The 25423-nt window shown below is 43.6% G+C and overlaps 2 protein-coding genes across 3 annotated transcripts; one reads left to right on the top strand and one right to left on the bottom strand.

Annotated features, from left to right (window-relative positions):
• C10H6orf52 (chromosome 10 C6orf52 homolog) lies at window positions 1-3646 on the bottom strand. Its single transcript, XM_007173936.2, has 4 exons — window positions 3576-3646; window positions 3166-3346; window positions 750-795; window positions 1-158 (listed from the first exon to the last, which is right to left on the bottom strand). The coding sequence occupies exons 1-4, from the start codon at window positions 3644-3646 to the stop codon at window positions 1-3; spliced, it is 456 nt and encodes a 151-aa protein (XP_007173998.2).
• A 7147-nt stretch (window positions 3647-10793) lies between these two features.
• PAK1IP1 (PAK1 interacting protein 1) lies at window positions 10794-24139 on the top strand. 2 transcript variants are annotated; one of them, XM_007173938.2, is made up of 10 exons: window positions 10794-10934; window positions 13040-13202; window positions 16930-17050; window positions 17125-17199; window positions 17721-17773; window positions 18527-18672; window positions 18770-18867; window positions 20678-20777; window positions 21890-22013; window positions 22494-24139. In XM_007173938.2, the coding sequence occupies exons 1-10, from the start codon at window positions 10851-10853 to the stop codon at window positions 22700-22702; spliced, it is 1173 nt and encodes a 390-aa protein (XP_007174000.1). In that variant the 5' UTR covers window positions 10794-10850; the 3' UTR covers window positions 22703-24139. The 2 variants fall into 2 exon arrangements, with proteins under 2 accessions (XP_007174000.1, XP_007173999.3); XM_007173937.3 differs by having other exon boundaries at window positions 13037-13202.
• The last annotated feature ends 1284 nt before the right edge of the window (window positions 24140-25423 follow it).

Genomic DNA, 25423 nt, shown 5'->3' with positions numbered 1-25423 from the left:
TTAATGAACATCTTGCTTTTGGGGGGTCTCATCTGGGATTTCAGAGTGAACTGTATCCAGAGGCTGCCAGTGGCAATTCATGAGAGAGTCATAGAGTTCTTCACTTTCCACCATAAATTCTTTGTTTAACTCCTCAATATTCAAATGAAGATTTGGATCTGCAGAAGCCAATAACACATATGAAAAAAAAAATACAGTTTTACAGGACACATATTAGAAACGGCTTAAAATTAGAACTTTTAAAAAAACATTAGCAGGAAATATTGCAGACATTTAATGTTAAATTTTTAAAATTGTGTGTTACTTTCAATAAACTTAAAAATAGAAATTGAAGCTAAAAAAGTAGTGCTACCAGACTCAATGAGCGTCTAGATGGTGGCAGAGATGGAGAAAATGGATGGAATTGAGAGATAATGTGGAGACGAACGGACAGGACTTGGAAATGCATTAAACTTGGAGCAGTCTTGAGTTTCTAGCATGAGGACTTGGGCAGATACAATGCCAAAGAGTGAGCCAGAACTAAATCCCTACGACAGGGCTTTGAAAAATAAGCATGCTGCTTTATCTATTTAGTTAACAGATTGATATAAGTGAATAAATTGTTTATAGCAATTAATTCAGAAACAGAGGGAGACCTACACTGGAATTCTCCAGTAGGATCTCTCAGTTTCTAGCTAGTTGAGTGAATGAGGAACCTGGAAAAGGGGTTAGTTTTGTTTTCAACGAGGGCAACAGAAGGTTTCTGTTACCTTCTAGTGAATCTTCATCTTGGTTTTCAGCCAGAGCTGTGGTTTCCTACAATGAAAATCAGTATGTTAAGAAAAAACTAATTTTACTTAAAGGGTTACTCACTTTCTTGGAAGAATTTAGCTCTCAAAAATAATATACACTAAACTCCCTTTTGATCAACTTTACTTTGAATTTTGATTAAAAGAGCCTTTAAATGATATAAGTGCAATGGGTGAACTGCGTCCATAGAAGAAAAGTCACAAAGGAGGAGCATCAGACAAAGGCGTCTGGCTTCTCTGAAGTTTCGGGGAACTAACTGGCATCCTGGCGCCTGGGCGAGGAACCAGACAGCAGGGAGACTGGCATCAGACTCCACAGGTACTGTAACAGGCACCCAACTCTCCACCTGGAGCTCTGCCCTTCCTTCCAGGTGACAATCTGCAAAGCCTCCATGAGCACATACCCCTCGTGGCCTTCTAATCACAACCCCCCCACCCCACGTCTCAGCTAAGGACCAGGACAGTAGATGCTTAAGGAAGTGCAGAGGCTACAGAAAAGCAAACCAATCAATTATCTTCTTATGTAAGGAAAGAAGTAAATTCCAGAAGCACTCCCAAAATAAATCTTGGTTAGTTACTCCAGACTCTGTGGGCTCTCCTGGGGCAATGCAAGTTTTTACAACTCCTCTCTGCAGGCACCGGCTGGGAACCTGCCTTTGTCAAGGACGTACAGCTGATTCCAGGGCCCCTGCTGTCTAGTTCCTCGCCCAGGCCCCAGGATGCCAGTTAATTCCCCAAAACTTCAGAGAAGCCAGATGCCTTTGACTGAAGCTCCTCCTTTGTGACTTTTCTTCTATGGACTCAGTTCACCCACTGCATAATTGGTTAATTTCTGAAGTTGATAATATACTCAAACCTATACCTCTCTATTTAAAGATACAAAGTTAACCACAGGAAGTCAGACCATCTCCAACAGAGCACAAAAAAGAGAGAAGTGAAAGAAGAAAAATATGATAAAACCTCAGGTGGGAGTTCCCTGGTGGTCTAGGGGCTAGGACTTGGCACTTTCACTGCCAAGGGCCTGGGTTCAATCCTTGATCCGGGAACTAAGATCCCGCAAGCACCGAGGCACAGCCAGAAAACCCCAAAAAACAGGCTTGAAAAATTGGAAATGAAAGTCTGGGCAAAAAAATACCAAGCAAATGCACGTTTTAAAAACTGAAGGCTTAGGTGTTAAAGCCAAGGCTATCACACACAGAGTGTTACTGTGCACACAAATTGGGGGAAAAAATTTGTAACACTTTGACTGCCAAGTGCTAATTTCCCTATTATGTAAATATCTCACACAGTCAAGAAAAGGGGGGGGGGACACAAGGCAAAAGGAAAAAGGTAGACAAAGGACATCAATGAAGTCACAGAGCACAGATACCAATAAACATTTGAAAGTTATTTGCCCTCAATGAAAGACAAATGCCTTCCTCACCTGTCAGCCTGGCTAATCACACACAGAAAATCATGGAGAAGCAAGCCATACCATTGATGGAAAGTGTAAGCTCAGGCAGGCTTTTTGGAAAGAAGCTTCCTGTTTAAGATTTTAAATGTCATATCCTTTAATCGAGAACTTCCCCTTCTAGAATTTTTCCCTTAGCCAAAAAACACTCAAATTCTTGAAAAGAGGTAAAAGGAAGTTTGTTAAAGCACCGAAAACATTTAAAATGTCAGTCAATAAGTGATGAGCTAAAATCACAGCACATCCAAATAGGCAACTTTTAAAGAAAGCTCTCCTGGTGCAACATAACAGCAGCAAGCAAGGAACAAACTAGTAAGCCTATCCGACACTGTCCGTTCTAGCCAAGGCGCCCCGAACTCCCCAAACAGAAATTAAGCCCATTCACAGTGATTTAGTGAGAGTAGAAGGTAAAATCTAGAGGCCATAGATCCACTTGAACAATGTTTTCTTCTAAGTGAGGACGGAACGGGGAAGAGAGTGGGGACGGAACGGGGAAGAGAGTGGGGTGGTGGAGGCTTTCTCTTACTCCAATACCTCTTTTAAAGAAATATGTTACTTTAGTCATCAAAAAAGTAAAATGTGTTAATGTTTGCTGCTACAGAAAAAAAAAAAAAAGTACCTCTTGTCCAATATTAAGTGTTTAAGGGTAAAATCTACTGAATGATGCTAAGCTACAATTCAGTAGCAAGAATTCCTGCACAGACCTCACCAACCTATTACTTTATTTTTGGAAAACAGTGAGGACTGAAATTGTTTGCAAGTCAAAATGTCTCAGGTCATCAGCTTTTACTCTCTGGTACTAAATTAGGGAGCAGAAGCCAGGGCTGTGGGAATTTGAATGAGAAGATCTGGAAGCGTGAGGAAAGGAAAAAGATGTTTCCGTACTGGGCACCCAAACCACACAGTATTAATGCCAGGGAGAGATACCTTGGGTGTAAGCAAAGTTTCAACTGGGTATCCGGAGGTCTCACGCACAGAATAAAGGTTGGGTCCATTTCCGTCCGTTCCATAGCCGCAGCTACAGCCAGAAGGAGGGTAACATCTGTGCTGCCGCTGGTACCAGTTGCCAAAGGGGTAACCCTGGCAGGAATGGAAGTCTGCCTTCACTCTAAGAGCAGAGGGGAAAGGACAGGAATGACATCACCCATCAAGGCAGAATCACTCAAAACCCCAGGACTCCCTCTTCTTTCCCAGATGTTACAAGTAAGGATGATTTCCGCCTTCACTGTTTTAAGCACACCTATTTTCAAAGCAACAGTTTGTAAATTGCCACATTGTATAAGAAACAGAACACCATCGGTCTTCCTTTTCGTTCAGAGTAGGAAAAATCAGCTCACCTTTGCCAGTACCAGTAATAATTATTTTGTTGCGCTATGCTGAAACCTGCAAAACTCTCTTGTTCAGCCATTTATCCAGACACTTGATAAAATGATCGGAAATCCACACTTTTGACTCCTGCATCAAAAATTCCAGCTCCTGGTCTAAACCCTCTCAACCCCACAAATAACTCTTACAGCTGCCTCCGAGATAGGAATTACCTGCAGTGTCAATTTCGGCCAGGTACTTAATTCCTTGACTTTCATGTGGGTTAAGGAGTGGGTGGGGTTGGGAAGGAGTGTATTGGGGTCACCTGGGGGAACTCCTGCAAACCTCCGCGGGCTTTGAGCTGCCTGACCCCTCCCGCAACTGTCAGGCCCGGGAAAGCCAGCCAGAGGGGGGAGGTTCGGGGTGAGGGGCCAGAGAGGGAGCGTGAGTTGGGAAACTGTGAAGCACGCAGAAGTCTCCACCCTCCCCCCTACAATAATATGTAAGGGAGTCACTTTTAATCACTAAAACCTTAACACAAAGACTACAGTTTGATGCTTCCCTCCTCAGTTCCATCATCTGCAAAGAATAACTATTGGAACCAGCATCTAGCGGACTTTTTTTTTTTTTTTTGGCCGCGCCCTGAGGCATGTGGGATCTTAGTTCCTCCACCAGGAATTGAACCCATGCCCCCTGCACTGGAAGCATGGAGTCTTAACCGCTGGACCTCCAGGGAAGTCCCTGAACTTTTTTTTTAAAACATCCTCTGCAGGTTGAAATCTTTACCCCAACCAGCTGGTGGGAAGAAGTGGTATATCACACATCACACACACACACACACCCCTACCTTAATGCAAGTGCAGGAAAAAATTTTAAAGAAATATTTCTGTGATTCTGTGTGTTTTTTTGTTTTGTTTTGTTTTTTAAAGCATGACAAAGCAGTGCTTCCTAAACTTCAGTGCAGGTTCAAATTACCTGAGCATGTTTAAAATGTGGGTCCGGAGTCCATAGATTTGGAGTGGAGCCTCGGATTCTGCCTTTCCAGCCAGCTCCCAGGCACTTTAAGTAGCAAGGCTACACAAAATGTCAACATGTAAGAAGATAACTTTTGAGTCTAAACAGGGACACTTAGGGTCTGGCCATTTCCTTGTAGCTTGTTGATAACTATTACACTATTCAAATACTTAATGTAGTCTATATTTACCTGTAATGTGAAAAATAATCATCATGTTGAATTCAAATCATTCAATCATTCACCCATCATTTACTGAGCTCCTCCTATATGCAAGGTGGGTGCCTGGCATTAGTGATACAGTGGAGCTTATACTCTAGGGAATTTCCCCGTGTTCAAGGGAGATGTTATTGATTAGCAGCTGTGCACACATCACTAGGGGTCACCCAATATCTGGTTTCCTTTTCTTCCTTAATAACAGAACCCTGGGACTTCCCTGGTGGTGCAGTGGTTAAGAACCCACCTGCCAGTTCAGGGGACATGAGTTCGAGCCCTGGTCCGGGAAGATCCCACATGCCACGGAGCAACTAAGCCCGTGTGCCACAACTTCTGAGCCTGCACTCTAGAGCCCGTGAGCCACAACTACTGAGCCCGCGTGCCGCAACTACTGAAGCCCACGTGCCGAGAGCCCGTGCTCCGCAACAAGAGAAGCCACCGCAATGAGAAGCCCACACACCTCAATGAAGAGTAGCCCCCGCTCACCGCAACTAGAGAAAGCCCATGTGCAGCAACGAAGACCCAACACAGCCAAAAATAAATAAATTGATTAACTTTAAAAAAATAACAGAATCCTGATTTTATTTGGAGGTAGCAACAGGCCTCGTGTCCAGGTGGCCAAAGTCTGGCTAATAAATGTAAATCGAACTATCACAAGGGGATTGAGGACAGCGTAGGCAGAGGGAGTTTGCTTAGCTGGAAGGAGGCCTTTCTGTCCTCCACCCTTCCCCCAGGCCTAGTGTTGAGATTACGGATGTGATGGCTGAAGACAAAATAACTGCACCTCTCTTGGCCTATGAGGTGATATGAAGGAAGAAGTCACACAACCGGGTTTTCCCAGGTGGCGCAGTGGTTGAGAATCTGCCTGCTAATGCAGGGGACACGGGTTCGAGCCCTGGCCTGGGAAGATCCCACATGCCGCAGAGCGGCTGGGCCCGTGAGCCACAACTGCTGAGCCTGCGCGTCTGGAGCCTGTGCTCCGCAACGAGAGAGGCCGCGACGGTGAGAGGCCCGCGCATCGCGATGAAGAGTGGCCCCCGCTTGCCACAACTGGAGAAAGCCCTCGCACAGAAACGAAGACCTAACACAGCCAAAATCAATCAATCAATCAAACATACGCATCTGATTCAAGATCCTCATTAAAAAAAAAAAAAAAAAAAAAAGAAGTCACACAACCAAACACAGGATCTTTTTTTTTTTTTTCAATTGGCTGCGCGGCTTTCGGGATCTTACTTCCCCAACCAGGGATTGAAACTGGGTGCTTGGCAGTGAAAGCGCTGAGTCCTAATGACTGGACCGCAGGGAATTCCCAAAACACAGGATCTTAAAGAGAGAACAGATCTGGGTCCCTGATGACTGGGGTCCCTGTACCAGCACTAGACCAACCTACCTCCAGATACCTTTCACTTAAGAAACAAGTTATCTTGGGACTTCCCTGGCATCCCAGTGGTTAAGACTCTGCCCTCCCAATGCAGGGGGCACAGGTTCCATCCCTGGTTAGGGGACCTAAGGTCCTGGATGCTGCACAGCGTGGCCAAAAAAATAAATAAATTAATAAATAAATGTCTTGTTTAAGCCACTACTGTTAAGTTATATAAGGTTAAAAACAATTCCTTTTTTTAAAAAAACTATTTTGTTTCTGTTTTCTTTACAAAATTTTTATACAACTTTTAAAGGTTATTTTCCATTTACAGTTATTACAAAATATTGGCTATATTCCCTGTGTCGTACAATACATTCTTGAGCCTGTCTTACACCCAATAGTTTGTACCCTCCCCTCCCCAACTAGTAACCACTGGTTTCTTCTCTGTATCTGAGTCTGCTTCTTTTTTGTTTTTATATTCATCAGTTTGTTGTATTTTTTTAGAAAAAGACAAATTCTTAAATACTGGAGCAACGTAGAAATCAAATTCAACATATCAGTTAAGATTCTTTCATAAAAACGTTAATATCTTTTTTTGTTCCTCTTATTTTGGGACTGACTTTATTTTTTTTGGAAAGAACATCGGAATTTTGGCTATGAATGAGTGAGAGGGGTGGAGCTGTAGTTGGAAAGGAATGTGGGAGTTGAACCTTCAGACAAGGTGGTAAGGAGGCTGGGGTTGTAGGGGAGGTCAACAGGGCATGTTGAACCCACCCAGGAAGACGGCAGGAGCCAGGGCACCGAAGGCCATGAGCAACGCTCCAGAGATGAAGATGGACATTCAGGCGATTTTTAGATGATGGTGACAAGGAAGGGTTCACAAATCTTTCCTTGATCTCAGCCTCAAGTGCAAACTTCTCAAAGCTCACCGGGATTATTCCCATGAAGCAGGTGAAGCAAATTTCTCTCAGGCTGGTGTCCAGGGGAAGTAGCCTACTTTGCTCCACGCGCAGAGGAGACCAAAGTCCTCTGAGAATACAAGCACATGCAAGCTCGGTAGAGTCCCCAAATTTAACAGACTTGCCGCCTGTCACACTGTGAAGAGAAGGTAACTAAGAGGGAATGTTAGACGCACATGATATTTCTAACAGGGCCAATTTCTCTCCACTGTATCTTGCTTTTAGCTCAGTATATCCACCTTATCACCACCCTCACCCACCCGCGAAAAGGAAAACTGGCTCTTTTTTCTTTAGCGAACCAAAGCCAGGTACTCAATAAATATTTCTTGAGTGAATGAATAAATCAATGCATGGCTCAAGTGTAAGAAGCTTTTCTATCAATAATTTAAATGCAAAACTAGAAATCCTGTTGCGCTTTAGAGTTAATGATCTCTGGAAGGTTGGTTGTTACTTGGTAACTGCTGTTTTCACAAGAATGAGATTGAATGGCTTTTACGTCCTGAGTTTGGAAAGAGAACAGGAGGTTTGGCAGGAAGTATGCTCAGTTTGAATCCAGTTGAGCAGATATATGATATTGTATTGTGTGTTTTTCTTTAGACAATGAAAAACCACTTTTCTTCTCCGTTAAAGAGAACGTTAGAGCCCAAGGAAACGTAAAAGGCAGCAGCAACACCAGGGTCTACTGTTACTTAGGTGTGTGGAAAGAGTTCTGGACCTACTTCAGCATTTATAACCTCAGACTGGATTAGAATATTTTAGCTTTAGAGGCACTAATCTTTTTGAAAATGTAATAAAATTTTATCAATGCTCTCCATAAATGTACATACATAATTTTGCATATAATTTCAGGGCATTCAGAGGCCCAAAAACTTATCCATGAACTCCCCCAGATTAGGAACCCCTTGACTAGATGCTCTAAGGTCTTCTAAGCTCTATGATTGGTTCCACTAATTTTTAACAGTAAACAAAGAAAGAAAAGGAGTAAACCATTTTGAGTTGTTTATGTCACTTGCATTATGGTTTTCATTCTAGAACCAACTAGATTCTAAAAGAATCCTGGTTGGAGCAAAACCCACAAGGTTCTTCTCTAAAATGTGACAGATACTCAACTATACTCCAATAAAAATTAATTAAAAAAAAATAAAATGTGGCAATCTGGCAAAAGATGCTGACCGTAGTAATTATCCTGTTATCGTGATACATTAAAATTAATTTCAAATGAGAACTAATTCTTCTCAAACAGCAGTTGAGACTTCACTGGGGTAATGAGGCAGGGCACCAGGGGGATTTCAGAAGCATCAAAATACATAAAGCACATGATTTTGAAACACAGTTTTAGAAAAAAGTGGGTTTTTTTTTCCTTTTCGGATGAGTGACTATGACTTCCCATTAAAATAAAGATATGTAAAAAGTCATACATTTAAAGACAAAATACGAGACTTCAAGAAATGTCCTGCTTACTCATTCTTTTTTTAAAAAATTTTCTTTATTTATTTTTGGCTGCGTTGGGTCTTCGTTGCTGCACGTGGGCTTTCTCTAGCTGCGGTGAGCGGGGGCTACTCTTCGTTGCGGTGCGCGGGCTTCTCATTGCGGTGGCTTCTCTTGTTGCGGAGCACGGGCTCTAGGCACACGGGCTCCAGAGCTCAGGCTCAGTAGTTGTGGTGCACGGGCCCAGTTGCTCTGCAGCACGTGGGATCTTCCCGGACCACGGCTCGAACCCGTGTTGCCTGCATTGGCAGGCGGATTCTTAATCACTGCGCCACCAGGGAAGCCCCTGCTTACTCATTCTTTGTCCCATGCCCAGGGGACAACCACTCCAGAAACTCACATTCCTCTGACTTTAGTGGTTCTCTGGTGGAAGAACCACCAGAACTAACAAGCAGTAAATAGGAAAATAACTTAAATAGTAAAACAACTTGTGCCTTTTGGTAACCTAATGAGATAACTAGCCCAAAGGGAAGGAATTACAGGCATACTTCGTTTTTTGCACTTTGCTTTATTGTTCTTTACAGATATTGCTTTTTTTTTTTTTTAAACAAATCGAGGTTTATGGCAAGCCTGCATGGAGCAAGTCTATCAGCACCATTTTTCCAACAGTGTTTGATTCCTTCGTCTCTCTGTGTCACAATTTGGTAATTCTCGCAATATTTCAAACTTGTTCATTATTATTCTATTTTGTGCGGTAATTAGTGATTTTGCTATTACTACTAGGACTTGCCGAAGCCTCAAATGATGGTTAGCACTTTTCAGCAATAAAGTGTTTTTAAATTAAGGAATGTGCATTTTTTTAGACATAATGGTATTGCACACTTAATAGACTACAGTATAATGCAAACCTAAGTTTTATATACACTGGGAAAACACAGAACTCGTGTGACATGTCATTGCGGTGGTCTGGGACCCAACCTGCACTCTCTCTCATGGGTGCCTCTATTGCCAAACAGTGAAACTAGTTTTCAAGAGGCTGAGAATGAGCTGGACTTCAGCATTTCAGTGCCTGAGGAGTCCTTACACATGGAGTCGCCAAAGCACACAGAAGACAAGGCTTCCCTTGCGCTGCAGGGACAACCAAAGCAACCAAAATGAAATCATTTCTACGGTATCCAAACCAGCATCAATTAAAACAAACCTGAGTAAAACACGGACTGACGATTCAGAACACCGGTGAACAAATGTCCTCAGAGACAAGAGGGTCTAAGAGCTATAGGATGTGTTACAATCCATATGGGGGCTGAAGGGTCGACACCAACCTGTGTGTCAACCTCCTATCCGTCATATCCACCCGCTAGGGCGTTCATGAGACTATTTTTACGCTCCAAGATTTACTCTATTGTTAAGTCTGAGCGAAGCTGTCCTAACACATCTCTGAATCTCCGTATCTCGTGAAAACCTCAAACCCAATTAGGGCTTTGCTTTTATTCACGTTTGACTCTGCACCTAACCTGGGGGGGATGGTGAAACGGAAATAAATGAGATTTCTTTCTGGAACCTGACCAAGGATGACTATATACCGTTCGTCCTCGAGAAATGTCTTTACTCCCCTCGAGTAAAGGGTCCTCCTCCCTCCCCAGGATGTGCCACAACGTTGGCCAATTTGCCCCCAGAGTTCGACAAGCCATAACCTGGCTGCAAGGAAAGGTGTGCAGGACGAGATTATCGAGCCCGCGCGGGAACGAGGGAATCGGACTCCTCTGATAACGGCGAACCCTAAATGCCACCCCTCCTTGCCCCGTTACAGAGAATGTGAACGAGAAAAGTTCATTCCTCGGCTTCCTAAACAACAAGGAGACCTAACTCCTGTCCCGCTATCACAACCCACTACAGACATGGGTCCACATTAACCAACCGCGCGGCATACACTTTCCACCCAAGCCGGAGGCTGCCCCGCCCCTTCCGTAGACGTCCCGGAAACGAGGGGCTTCCGCAGAGGATGTCCCGCCCACTCGCCTCAGAAGCGCCTAGCTCAAGGCTCCCTAGAATATGCCTGCTAGTCCCCAGGTTTTTTTTTTTTTTCTCCTCCTTGAAATGAGAATCTCGTCATGGGGCGTCCTTCCTTATTCCCTTCTTGGAAATTCCGCGTGATCTTCTAGCCCTGAAATCCCTCCCACGGATGCAGGCGCCTAAAAGGCAGCCCCGCGGTCTTGACGTAAACGTGAGCGCCGACGCAGGAAGGACCCCTTCCTACCCCTTGCATCCGCTTTCGTCACTACCGGTCTGCGCTGAGTCGGGCTCTCGGAGGAGGCGCGTGCGCTGCTGCATGGAGCTGGTAGCTGGCTGCTACGAGCAGGTCCTTTTTGGGTTCGCTGTACACTTGGAGCCCAAGGCGAGCGGCGACCATGAGGTGAGAGCCCGCGCGCGGAGGAGCCGCCGCGGGTGGGGCGGGCGCCGTCGGGTCTGGTTCCCACACGGCCGAGGTAAAGCAGCGCCGCAAGGGAGCGCACCGTCTGATATCTTAGGGATTCGGTGACGAAACTCAGGAGACTTAAAATACATGTTAGCCTTTTAAAACACGGAGAAGGCATTTCATACGACGAGATGATGTCTGTGTTTCGTAGTAAATATTCCGACTACGGTGCACGAAGGAAGCTGGCATTTCTGCAAACGGGCCAATGGGCCGTAGATTATGAATCCAAGTTGACAGCTCGTGAGGTGTTCAGGATTTAATGAAAGGACAGTTCGCTCTTTCACTGAATTTATGTTCCGGGATTTTACAAAACATTTGAGCTAAATCAGGAAAAACTCCTCATAGATGAAGTGACACCATTTCATTATTGGGCCCTTACGGTGAGGCCAGTACTTGCAGTGAAGGTGCAAAGAAGCCAAAGCCATGGATCCTGCACTGGAGATGTTCCCGACATAAGGAGGAGAGGATGAGGGAGGCAAACACATGCAGAAAAATTACACCAAAATGTAAGAATTTTACTGGGTGTGTGCGTTAGAAGGTTAAGTAAATTAGCAGTAGTCAAGCAGATAGTTAGGACATACCCAGGACTAGAAACAAGATCCCTTAACCTTTAGTCCTGTGCTGGTTTTTTCCCCTAAGCAGTCCTAGGTGTTTCCCAGAAACCTATTTCATTGAGTACTTGTTTATGAAGAAGTCAAAGTGTCAGTTTTGAATTAACTAGAAAATGGGAACTATATGACTTGACTGACTGTTTTTGTTTCTTTTGTTTTCTACTCTGGTGGTTAACCTGCCTTTGGCTGAAAGGTACGTGTTTTGAATACTCAAAGCTGCTGCTGCTGATTGTGTTCTTTCTGTAATTACGTTGCGTTCCGTGTTGCAGACACAGAGTAGTCCTCACAGCACCGCTCTGAGGCAGATACAGTTATTCCCATTTTACAGATGAGGAACCAGAAGTTGAGATAGGTTAAGCGACTTGTTCAAGGCCACAGAGCTATTAAGTGGCAGACCTCGGACTCACATTCCCAGGTGTCTCTGATGCTTGAAGCGCTTAACCATTACCCGGTGCTGCTTCTAAATCTAGTCAGGCAATATCCCAGATGACCAGCCTTCCTTCTGTAATATGCACAAGCAAAGGTTATTCTTTGACTTATGGCCATAGCAGCTCCTCAGGAATGTTGTACCTTTACGCAAAAGAGGCCCCCTGGGTCCTGATTGACGGAAGGACTATCCTGCTGTCGTTTTTAGGAATTAATTTGCAATAACACCTCCTAAGTGCGTTCAGACAAGTTTGGTGAATTTTTTTCTTTGTTGGTTTATTTGTTTTGCTAATACTTCTTGATGCATCTCCCTTAATTTGTGAGGTACGTGTGTGTGTATTCAGCCGTCATCCTTCGCACTCAACCAGTCACGCTTATCCAATCCAAAAGTTGCATGGCAGCAAGCATAGAGTTCTCAAGACCTCATCATTGGTCATTCTCTAGGGCTTATGTTGGTATTAATGCAAATCCTTTTCATTTTTCTTTATAGGCGTTGTTATATTGATACTTATCTCTGTGTGACATCATATTGTGTTTTGTCTGTCCTTCCCACAGGAATGGCAGCTCCCTTAGGATAAGGACTTTTTCTTTTGTTCACTGCTCTGTATCAACTGCCTAAAATGGTGCCAAGCACATAGTAGTCATTCAGTATTTGAGTGAATAAATTCACATCAAGATGTGGACATTTGAGGGAATGAATGGTATGGAAGTGTCCCATCTAAGTAAATATATTAAGGAGTTAAGGGTTTGGATGGGACCTTAAAGTCCCTGTCGCCCAGTCTTCATAATTGTTTTGATACTCAGCGATGCCTTCCCATCTCCTGCTTTACCTTCCTTATTCAATTCTCAGATTGTTTGTGGGACTCTACCTTTCATTGCACAGTCTCTTCTCCATTTGTAGGATCCGTTGAGGGTTTTCGTAGATCGTGAAACCACTTATCTCTTCGTAGAGAACTGCGATGCGATCGTGGCATGGCACTGACTGTACGTGTCACTCTTTAGCAGACGTGGACTCCTGTGGCCGACTTCACTCACCATGCCCACACTGCCTCCTTGTCAGCGGTGGCTGTCAGTAGCCGTTTTGTAGTCACTGGGAGCAAAGATGAAACCATTCACATTTATGACATGAAAAAGAAGATAGACCATGGGGCTCTAGTGCATCACAACGGTAAGAACATTGTTCTTCAAGACAATAATGTTGAGGTATTATTACTTTACAGTTTGACTTCAGATGAACAATTCATTAAGTGTGTGATACATAGCAGATTCTGTGCTAGGAAATATAGAAATGGAAAAAATGTGGTTCTTTGTCCTTAAGTTATTCACAGTCTGTATTGGGACAGAAGGGAGGCACTTAGTCTAGAGGGCAAGGAGGAGGAAGCGAGTTTTCATTGAAAACTTCCTTAACATGACACCTGAATAATTTTATAAGAAAAGTATCAGTTGTTGGCTAGGTGAAACTTGCAAGGTGGAGAAAAGGACATTGCAGGCAGAGCCGGCAGTGTGAGGGGCACAGGTGGTAGCATCCCGTGAGTAGCTGACTTTATCGAGGGGGTATCAGGTACCCGGTGGTATGCCAGGAAGGTGTAGTTGTACCGTCAGTGCACAGAAGAGAAAGCCTAGGCTCAGAGATGTTACATGACTCGCCCAGAGTCACAAAACACTGGAACTAGAACTTGAACCTAGGTCTAGAGCCCTTTTTCTGGGTTTTTAAAAAAATATTTATTTATTTTATTTTTTGGCTGCGTCGGGTCTTAGTTGCGGCACACGGGATCTTTGTTGCGGCATGTGGGACCTTCCATTGTGGCGCGTGGGCTTCTGTCTAGTTGTGGTGCGCAGGCGCCAGGGTGCATGGGCTCTAGTTGCGGCCCGCAGGCTCTCTAGTTGTGGCTTGCCTGCTCAGTAGTTGCAGCATGTGACCTTAGTTGCCCTGTGGCACGTGGGATCTTAGTTCCCCGAGCAGGGATCAAACTTGCGTCCCCTGCGTTGGAAGGCGGATTCTTAACCACTGGACCACCAGGGAAGTCCCTAGAGCCTGTATTTTTAACCACTGCTGTGTCTGGGGAACTGTGGGGAGCTCGGTATTCTGAGAAGATTGAAATGGAGGTGGGAGTGGCTGGAGAAGTAGTGGGGCCCAGATCTCGGGGGCCCTTGAGTGGCGGAGGTTGGGGGTTGAACGAGAAGGAGGCAGCAGCGCTGAGGAAAGTGCTCGTGGTTTGGATATTGGGAGAGGTGCCAGGAACAAGTGAAGGACTGACGAGGGCCTGTCTGACTGAAGCTGGAGGCTGTGGATAGACTAGCATCTGTTTGCAATAAGCTGCAGGCGTTTCTGGAGAGAGAGGAAGGTCACTTGGTGTGTGCAAGAGAAGGATCGATGTACAAGGGAATTGAGGGTTTCAGAGAAAGAGTAGGTTGTCAGCCTAGAGACGATAGGGTGTCAAGGGTCTGCAGGTCTCCAGAGTAAAAAAAGCAGGTGGATTGAGTGGAAGAAGGGCTGGGACGATGTGAGGCTGTGGTCAGAGCGTAGAGTTAACGTGGGAAAGCTCTCGCTGGTAACAGCGTCCGGGCTGTAGGCGGGAGGGACGCAGTACAGAGGAGGCGAAGGTTACTGGAGTTGAGGAGGTCGGGGGGGTGATCCGCAAGCCACGGTTGTGTTTTCCACGCCGGTGGTGCAGTTGACCGGGATAATGGGAGGACCAAGGGACAGAAAGACTGAACAGGTAATCTTTTTCCCCAGTATTGAACAACATGTGCTATTTTCACTGCATTTTCCCAGGGGACAGAGAAGGAGGGGTTTCACATGTGTTCCAGAAGGAAAGGGGAAAGGAAGAAAGAACTTAAGGTAGTAGAATCACTTAAACACATACTTAGTTTGAGGAAACTCAGCCAAGCAAGTTAGTTTCCTGCACCGAAAGGCAGATAAAGACAGGTACCCTTTTTCTTACACTATTTTTCATATATTTCAGAAGTTTCACACCAAGCATTGGTTTCTAGCAGTAAATTTAGAGTGATCAACGTCTTTCTTATATTAGATGGTCCTTAGCTACTTTGACAAGTGTCTCGCTTTTCAGCAGAAGCTCAGCTCTGAGTGATTTCAACGTACGTTCCTTTTCCTCTCTGTCTCCTAATCCCAGTTCATGCAAGGAAGCCTTCTCTCTCCCTTAGGCTTGGAGGAAATAAGTTAAACAAGTCTAGTCTGTCCAAACCCATCGGTACCGGTGTTCGACAAGAAGGGACTTAGAAAGAGTTTGGATAGGGGATGAATGAAATAGGGTTCCTGATTTCCTTCATTCCTGGTACAAATCCTGTTTTTCTAACAGCTGGTAATAGATAAGCTCTTTTCCAGGGAACAAATGGAGTCGTGGAAAGAAAGAGTAGACGATGTGGGAAAGCAAAATTCCCAAAATGAGAAGTAGGGAAGGAGGAAGACATGGGCAAAGTGGCTAAAGTCTCCCACTTTGAGGAGAAGGGAGTCCATGAGGCCACATATTATTAGTGCTTTTTGGGGGTGCAGAAGTATTCCTCACAGATCTTTGGCTCTTTCAATATAAAGGGCAGTGTAAGGGATTGACCAGGAGGTGTGCAGATGGACAGTAATGACCCAGGGGTTCACACTCTTATTCTGAGAAGGACAAAATAGTAAATATTTAGGCTTTGCGGCTATACAGTCTCTGTTAAGATTACTCACTTGGGCCACGCCAAAGCATCCATAGACGTTTTGTAACTGAGTGAGCATGGCTGTATTCCGGTAAAACTGCATTTACAAAACCAGGCCACCAGCCAGATTTGGCCGGCAGACAGTGGTTTGCCGACTCCTCAACTTTAGGGCAGTTGAGCTGGGTGACACAAACTTCAAAGGATAAGGAATCTTACTTGAGGACTGATTTGGGAGATTGAGTACTGGGTTCTTCCATCGCCTCACCTCACTCCAGCCTTTTAACATTTGAGGAGCGCTGTAGGGGAAATTCATGGGCGATCCAGGCTTCAGTTTGAGTGGAAGGGAGTGCGATGTTCTGTAAAGAAGTTGAAAAGATGTAGGAAGATTTGTTAACCATGGAAGGAGAATACAGAAGGCATAATTAGAGAGTGTTAACGTTTTTTATGAAATTGTAATAAATTCTTATGACAGTGAATAAGAACTGTGTAGAAGTCAAATCAAAAATAGCTCTGGGGCTTCCCTGGTGGCGCAGTGGTTGAGAATCTGCCTGCCAATGCAGGGGACACGGGTTCGAGCCCTGGTCTGGGAAGATCCCACATGCCGCGGAGCAAATGGGCCCGTGAGCCACAACTACTGAGCCTGCGCTCCGCAACAAGAGGCCGCGACAGTGAGAGGCCCGCGCACCGCGATGAAGAGTGGCCCCCGCTTGCCACAACTAGAGAAAGCCCTCGCACAGAAACGAAGACCCAACACACCCGAAAATAAATAAATAAAGTTACATCTGTAAAAAAAAAAAAAATAGCTCTGAAGGAATAATAACTGCATCATGGATGGTTGGGTAGCTAATTCACTGTTTGGAAAGTAGAAGTCATATGGCTGTACATCTTGGTTTGTTCCACTGATTAGCTGGTTAGTTTTGTTTGACTTCTGCTCAAACTATCCTAGCCAGCCATCTCCGAAATTTATGATTATGAGGATGTAAAGCAAGAAAGTGAACTGATTAGTTCAAACCTGTATCTACAACTAGAGAAACTCTTTGCTGAAATTATTTGCATAGGGTTGAAACTGTATGATCTTAGATGAAAAACAAATTAATTTCTTCGCCCGAGACTTTAAGGCATATTTCAGTAATATTAAGATATTGGATGTTTTACTTACTGCAGCATAGCCTTTAAACCAGAAATGGAGTTTGCACTCAAAATGAATGTTAATTCTGCCTGTCTTGGGTTTTCCACAGGCACAATAACTTGCCTGAAATTCCACGGCAACAGGCACTTAATCAGCGGGGCAGAGGACGGCCTCATTTGTGTCTGGGATGCAAAGAAATGGGAGTGCCTGAAGTCGATTAAAGCTCACAAGTGAGTCCAGACTTGCCCATTGGTGGTCTCCAGGTGCCAGTCAAGTTGGGGACTAACTGTCAGTTTCCTTTTAGAGGACATGTGACCTTCCTTTCCATTCACCCGTCTGGCAAGTTGGCCCTGTCTGTGGGTACAGATAAGACATTAAGGTAAGTCATTAAGGCCCAAGAGCACCTTTACTAAGCTGTGGTCTTTGTTCTCCAAGTATAACAAGAACCCACCCCTGGGACATCTTTTACTATAGTAATTAGATTTTGCTTCTGTATTGTCTCACATTGTCAGTCATTTGATGATATTTTGACACAAGGGAAGAGGTTGAAAGCTAGTGAACCTTTTCATAATGGAAAAAAAACGACAGGCTCTATATTCAAACATGCAAGTTACATTGCAGTCGTAAGCTGTGAAGTGGAGGGTGATCCTAAAAAGAAGAGTTGTAGGAGGTGAAACCTTTTGAAAAATACAGTGGACTCAGCATACATAAGAAAGTGCTGTGGGAACAGAGCGAGTTTTAATCTTGCTTGATAATATTTCACATGGTGCTGTAAGAAAGAAGGCAGTTCTTCTGAATAGCCAAGGAGTTAGTAAATTTTCATTTGAGTCTTCCTTAAACTTACCTTTATACCTGGTCAGAGTTGGTGATCATGCCGTAAGTGAGCTTCCTGTTTTGCAGAACATGGAATCTTGTGGAAGGAAGATCGGCATTCATAAAAAACATAAAACAAAGTGAGTATTTTTGTTTGAAATGTATTTGAAAATTTGATGGGACGTGAATATATATACACACACTTTTTTTTGTTTTTTTGTTTATTTATTGGCTGCGTTGGGTCTTCGCTGATGCGCGCGGGCCCTCTCTAGTTGCGGCGAACGGCGTCTACTCTTGGTTGTGGTACACGGGCTTCTTGTTGTGGTGGCTTCTCTTGTTGTGGAGCACGGGCTCCAGGCGCGCGGGCCTCAGCAGTTGTGGCATGCGGGCTCAGTAGTTGCGGCTCGCGAGCTCCAGAGCTCAGGCTCAGCAGCTGTGGCGCATGGGCTCAGCCGCTCCGCGGCACGTGGGATCCTCCCAGACCAGGGCTCGAACCCGTGTCCCCTGCACCGGCATGCGAACTCCCAACCCCTGAGCCATCAGGGAAGCCCTACACACACATTTTTGTGTGCATGTACATATACATTTATTTCTGTGCATGGTGGTGGTTCCCTCTAAGAGCAAATGCTTTAGGTTAATTTCTTTTCCCACTTCAGATTGGGATTCTTGGTGTGGCTCTGCCACCTTCCAGCTCTATGACCTTAATGAGTCTTTGAACCAGTTCATTGTCTACAATTTAACTCACAAAATACATGTTATAAGTTTGTTGTGAAGATTGAATGGGATAATGGATGTGAAAATGCACAGTGTAAATATTTGTTATTTTTATTATGACCCTGATCAGTTTCTTTTTTATTCATGAAATACAACAGCTTTGTGCTTTTAACTTACAGATGCTCACATAGTGGAATGGTCCCCAAGAGGAGAGAAATACGTAGTTGTCATACTGAACAAAATAGATGTCTATCAGCTTGGCACTGCATCTGTCAGCGGCACCATCACGAACGAAAGGAGAGTATCTTCTGTTACGTTTCTTTCAGTAAGTGATCGGAACTCAGTGATGGGCGTTTAGTGTGTGTGGTGATGGTTGGAATTGTGGATGCCATTCCGGATTGTATTATTTTTTCCTCTCCTAGGAATCTGTCCTTGCAGTGGCTGGAGATGAAGAGGTCGTAAGATTTTTTGACTGTGATTCACTAATGTGCCTCTCTGAATTTAAAGCTCATGAAAACAGGTATTTTTTTCACTAATCTCTGTGTGCATGTACGTGTAGAGTCTCTTATAAATGCAATAGCTTCATAAAGCAGGGTATATGTTTTTTATGAACGACCGAAGACATAGTCAGACATATCTACATATATATGATTTCTGGAACCTAAGAGGATAGTGGGAATGTTGTTGTCTTGGCCTGAGTGATACAAAAGTGGTGACGTTGTCATCAGGACTAGTCACTTGCACAAGGTATTTATTTTCCCAATAATTTCATTAGACTTGAGGCCTGAAATCTCAATCCATACTTGAACAGGGGAAAACAATTAAACAATCTTGAGCTCTGCCCCTGACCACTCTTGTCCTTTTACTTCATTCTCCTTGTCCGCTTCTAGCGCCTTTCTACACTATTTGTTTTTCCTGCAGGAGAAATAAATGACATATTGACCTCTGTCTTGTGCCAGTTTGTTATCTCTTCCTCACTGTATCTCTGGGGGTAAATGTGAGTCTCAGAGTAAACGGTTAAGTAACTGGACCAAGATTACCCCCCTGCTAGGTGTTGGAGCTGGGAGTCAACCCAGTTCTGTCTGACTCTGCCTCTGCTGTTTCCACTGTAATTTTGAAAAAGTCGATTATGGATGGTTATACTTTAATGTGTTTTATTTGCATGCTCTTTTACGTTTCAGACAACTCTTAGTTTTTATTTTCTAAATAATAGTTCAGCTTTAAGAAATCTCTCTTTGTAAATACTCAGAATACTGCAATCATTAGACAGGCCCTAGTTTTCTCCTGTATTGAGAAATGAACATATTCTTCAAGGCCGTGTAACACTTAGGAAATTTGGCCATTCATTCATTTAACAAGTATTCACTGAGCATCCATAATGAAATACTGCAACAAGAGCTTGCACTCTCCTGGCTCTTATCTTGTAGTGGGGCAACAGAGAGATGATAAACGAGTAAGCAGGTAATTGTCACAGGAAGGAAATGGGTATTATGATTTGGGAATAACACGGGTAACTTATTTAGATAGGTTGATCAGGGAAGGGGGAGTGAGACCTTAGGGATAAAGGAGCTATTTCTAAAAAGAGGAGAGAACTGTAGACACAGTAGCCTGAGGGAGGAAAGAACTTGGTGTATTTTAGGAACACCTAGAAGACCCATGTGACTGGGTCAGAGTGAGCCAAATGGTGCATGGCCTTGCAAGTCATGGTGAGGAGTTTGAATTTTATACTAAGTGCCTTTGTGGATATTGGTTTATCTATGTCCCACGACTTCCTCCCTCTCCCATGTTATTTTAAAGCAGATCCAAGCTTTGTAGAATTTTAAGACTGGGAGTAACATGATTTGCTTTTTTAAAGATTGTTAGGGGGCAAAAATGGAAGCAGCGAGGCTGATTAGTTTACTCCGTAGTCCAGAAAGAAAATGATAGTAGCTTAGACTATAGGTGGCGGCACTGAGGGCAAGAGAAACGGATGCGGAGGAGGAGGCCTCGGGTCATCTCTGTTGTCTTTTCTCTCCTGAGGTGAGGGGCTTTGTTTTAAGTATCTTTATTTCCTTTATAATAATCTGATTACTTATAGTTATCTGTCATCATCTTTTCAACTTTTTCTTAAGGTATCATTGACAGTCAATTTTATCTTGGAATTTAGACCCTGAAAATGACTCACCAACTCATGGGGACGTGAAGCATGTTATATTTTAGGCACCGTTCATTGAGCAGTTTGGAAACACTTGAAGCATTGAAAAGTCAAGAGACTGTGCATAGAAGCTTTCTAGCAGTATCATACTCTCTGGAAGAAAGGGTCTTTTATGGCGTTACTGTTTCTATCCTAGGGTGAAAGACATGTTCAGTTTTGAAACTCCAGAGCATCATCTTATTGTTACAGCATCGAGTGATGGCTTCATCAAAATGTGGAAGCTCAAAGAGGACAAGGTCAGTGTCGCAGCACAATGTAAATACACTGAATGCGAGTCTTACTGTCAGTACTATTTTGAGTTAAGTGAGGTGGAATTTTTTTTAAGGGTCATAAGGCATAGATCTTTAAACTTTTAAAATCTCTTCCAGGCATGATTGACATTCATGGTTTTAAAGTTAGGGCTCCGTAGCACTGCCTCAGGAGTTGGTGTTGGCGAGTCTGAGCTGGCAGTTTTCCAGAACTCATGCTCTTTCAATCAGAGAAGCACTCCTTTCTTCTCTTTTGTATATTGATGTTCTCTGTAAGATTTCGTTAAATAAAAATAGTGCCATTACTAAGAAAAAAAAAAATTGGGGAATTTTTGATCAGTTGTAGAATTAACAATAGTTTTTGTTTTTTGTTTTTAATTTTATTTATTTATTTTTGGCTGCATTGGGTCTTCATTGCTGTGTGCAGGCTTTCTCTAGTTGGGGCACACGGGGGCTACTCTTCCCTGTGGTGCATGGGCTTCTCATTGCAGTGGCTTCTCATTGTGAAGCATGGGCTCTAGGCGCATGGGCTTCAGTAGTTTTGGCACGTGGGCTCAGTAGTTGTGGCACGTGGGCTCAGTAGTTGTGGCACACGGGCTTAGTTGCTCCGTGGCATGTGGGATCTTCCTGGACCAGGGCTCAAACCTGTGTCCCCTGCATTGGCAGGCGGATTCTTAACCACTGCACCGCCAGGGAAGCCCCTAACAGTAGTTTTGAAACAGATAATTGGAAATTTAAATTCCCTTTAGTAGTCTCCCTCTTACAGATTCTTGGTTTGTTGTTCTTCATTCTCTTATAAACACATTCTGTGAATGTGGTTTGTTGAGTACCTACTTTGTGCATGGTTCTTTGTTAAACCCAGAAATGAACACGATAAAATGGTCGCTTTCCTTAGTGGAGCACTTCTTAGAAATTGGCTCTTGTGAAGGACTTAGTCAAACCGATCATGAATCAAGATAATAAATTTCTTCTAGACAGTATATTTTATACTCAAAATACAGTGTAAGTTTTAAATTAAGGTAACTTGTTTATGGAAAAATGAAAGTAATTATTTAAAATCCCTCTATGTTAGTTATCACGAATTTCCTTTCCTGTTTTAGGGGGTTTCCCCGTCTTTGCTGTGTGAAGTAAACACTAATGCCAGGCTGACATGTCTTGGAGTGTGGCTGGACAGAGTGACAGACACGAAAGAAAGCCTGCTTCCAGCTGTAGAACCACCTCCTGGTAAATGAAATTGATCGTTTACGGAAACTAAATAATCTATCTCTCTCTTTTTTTTTTTTAAAGATAGTAGTCATCTTTTCTTTTTTAAATTTATTTATTTATTTATTTATTTATGGCTGTGTTGGGTCTTCGTTTCTGTGTGAGGGCTTTCTCTAGTTGCGGCAAGCGGGGGCCACTCTTCATCACGGTGCGCGGGCCTCTCACTATCGCGGCCTCTCTTGTTGCAGAGCACAGGCTCAGTAGTTGTGGCTCACGGGCCCAGTTGCTCCGCGGCATGTGGGATCTTCCCAGACCAGGGCTCGAACCTGTGTCCCCTGCATTGGCAGGCGGATTCTCAACCACTGCACCACCAGGGAAGCCCTCTGCTATCTCTTTGAGTCATTAAAGTGGAGGAGATCCAGATGACTTTACTTTATTGTCAGCTTGTGTTTATTTCAAAGGGAAAAACAGTCTTTAAATGCACTGTCTCTTGTGTTTTAGTAAGTAAACAAGAACAGTCCAAAAGGAATAAAAAGGAATCTGGCCATGAAGTCCAGGAGGAAGAAAGGCAGCTAAAACCTGACACGAAGAACTGTGGTTTAACTGGTGACAGTAATAAGCCAACAAAAGGAAGCAGCCTGGTGTCAACCAAGAAGAGGAAAACAGTAGAAATGTTAGAAAAAAAGAAGAGAAAAAAGAAGAAAATATGAATGATGCAGTGAATCCCAGATTTCTCCTAAGAGAAAAACTTTTTCAAATGTATTTTTTTTTTCTGAGTAAAAGCTAGGAATTTCTTCTTTTGAAGAAAATGTACAGCTTAAAAATCACTTTCAGGTTTTTGTTTTTTTAAACAGTGGTAAAACTTTTTGATAGGCAATATTTTATTAATTATATATCATGGCAGTATATAGTATGTTAATGTGTAATATATAATTTTTACTGTTGTGTAAAGCAAAGATCTTTCTCAAATTATTACAGCTTAAAATAATACAAAATCTTGAACACATTTCTTTACAGGAAGTAGATAAAGGAATTGTTTTTCAGATTTTTCTCCTAAGTGAGGGAAGAATGAAAAACCTGCATTACTTTGGCTTTTTCACGTGGTTCTAGTAATTTTAATGCGGATTTTGTTCGTTTTGGTAACAAAAGATACAAAAATATTTTCAGACCAGGGAGTATGTTAAGACAAACTTAAAAATTAGATATATAAAATAAAATATGTACATATAAAGCATATGCTCAAGTTTAGGGCTATGTACATAAGAAGGTTAAAGAGAGGCTTCCAAACTTCATGAAACTATTCTGTTTCCAAGTTTACAAGGTAACTTAAGGACAGGAAAATGACATTTCCTTTTTTTATTTTCCCATCTGTTTCAGGGTATCCAAAAAACTCATTTAGCTAATCTTCTGACAAAGGTGGTCTTAAAACTAGCCGTTGATGATAATCTTTTCTTATCTAGAAAATTAAAGCATTTTCCTTAATGGATTACTGGATGTTTTGAAGAGACACAGTAGTAGAGGATTCATAGGTCTGACTTAGCTGGGAAGATGTTAAATCCCTGAGGCCACCAGGGGACTCCCTCCTGATTAGGCAAAGTGAGGATCTTAACACTTGGACACTAAAGTGCCGCGCACTTCATGAGAGGAAATCATCTAGGAAACGAACCAAACCATGTGTCTGACATTTCCATCCACCTCTTTGTTGTCTTACTTCAGGCCTGTAAACAAAGATGAATATAGGTTTGGTTATTTTGTTTTTGAGACTTTACTTTTCTATAGCTGTTTTGGGTTTATAACATTATTGAGAGAAGGGACAGATTTGCCACTCTGTGTTCTATTCATCTCTCCCCATCTCCACCACTGATAATCACTGAGCTTTTTATCATCTCTGAAGTTCTGCCTTTCCCACAATATCATATAGTTAGAATCATACAGTATTGTAGCCTTTTCAGATTGGCTTCTTCCACTTACTAACATGCATTTAAGCTTCCTCTGTGTCTTTTCATGGCTTGATAGTTCATTTCTTTTTAGTAATGAATAATACTCTATTGTCTGGATGTACCACAGTTTACCATTCACTACTGGAGGACATCTTGGTTGCCTCCCCGTTTTGGCAATTACATATAAAATTGCTATAAACCATGTGATTCGAGCATTTTATTTTGGTCTGTGAGTTTGTCTGCTCAGTGACCTCTGGCTGAGCTTGCCTGGTAGTGTACTTGGAGGCCATTGCACAAACAAGTTTGTATCAAAAAATATTTATTTGGGGGGAGTCACGTTCATTTTCTTTTCCTCCTAGGAATGTATAGTCTATTTATAATCTCAGCCATCTCTGTGCTGAATTGTCTAGTTTGATATTTATGTATGAGCAGCTCCTTATCGCAAATTCACTCAATATTTTGAAAGCCCTGAAGGCCACCTCTATCTCCACTCTCCATTTGTTTATTCACTGGGCCTGCGTTGAACAACGCTCACCACGTGCCTGGCACTATCCTAGATTCTAGGGGCCGAAAAGGAAAAAAAAAAAAAAAAATCCCTACACAAAGGACAAAAGCTTTGGTAAGAAATATATTACAGCCTATGGTGGCTGGTGGCAGCTTGACTTCAGTAAGAGATGAGACTGAGTTTTGAACAAGGAGAAAAAGGCATTTCTGGCAGAGGGAACGGGGTGCTACCGCGGTTAAGAAAGACTCAGCTGCAAGAAGCGAAAAGCAACTTTGGCTCTCCCAGACTTACGCAGAAGGCACGGGGATGGGTTTATGACAAGGACGCAGGTGTCTGACAAGCCGGGGCAGGGAGAGAACCAGACCTCAGGGGCAGGGCGCAGCCAGGGCAATCTCTCCCTCCCGTCTCTCACTCTGCCGGTTGTCCGTTCTCTCTGAAGAGCAGCTGCGGACTTCTCCCTACGTGTCCTCGGCCGTTCAGCGCATGCTTGAGGAGCCATGCCGTGCCAGGCAACAATCCTCACTCTCGAGAACTTGCACGCTGGAGAGGGGAGGTGATTGCAGTTCGTAAGTTATAGACCACTTAGGGGGTAAGTGCCGTGGAGAAGAATTAGCTACCGAAGGAAATGCAGATGGTTGTAGTCTTAAATAAGATGATCCTGGAAGGCCTTACTGAGAAGGTGACATTCGAATAAAGGTTTAAAGGAAGTGAGGGAGTGAGCGAGAGATGATCTGGGAAGAGGGTTCCGGGCAGATGAAACAGCCACACGTGCAAGTGCTCGGAGGTGCAAGCAAGGAGGCTGGAGCAGCATCAGCACAGGGGAAAGAGGAACAGGAGCCGAGGTTGGGAGGGAGGTGTGCAGGGCTTTGCAGGAGGTACAGGAGCCGAGGTCCGGGAGGGAGGTGTGCAGGGCTTTGCAGGAGTTACAGGAGCCGAGGTCGGGAGGGAGGTGTGCAGGGCTTTGCAGGAGGAACAGGAGCCGAGGT

Source organism: Balaenoptera acutorostrata, chromosome 10, assembly GCF_949987535.1.
Source record: "Balaenoptera acutorostrata chromosome 10, mBalAcu1.1, whole genome shotgun sequence".
Classification (NCBI taxonomy): Eukaryota; Metazoa; Chordata; class Mammalia; order Artiodactyla; family Balaenopteridae; genus Balaenoptera; species Balaenoptera acutorostrata.
The sequence above is the reverse complement of the archived record's forward strand: the minus strand, read 5'-3'. Positions and strand labels throughout refer to the sequence as shown.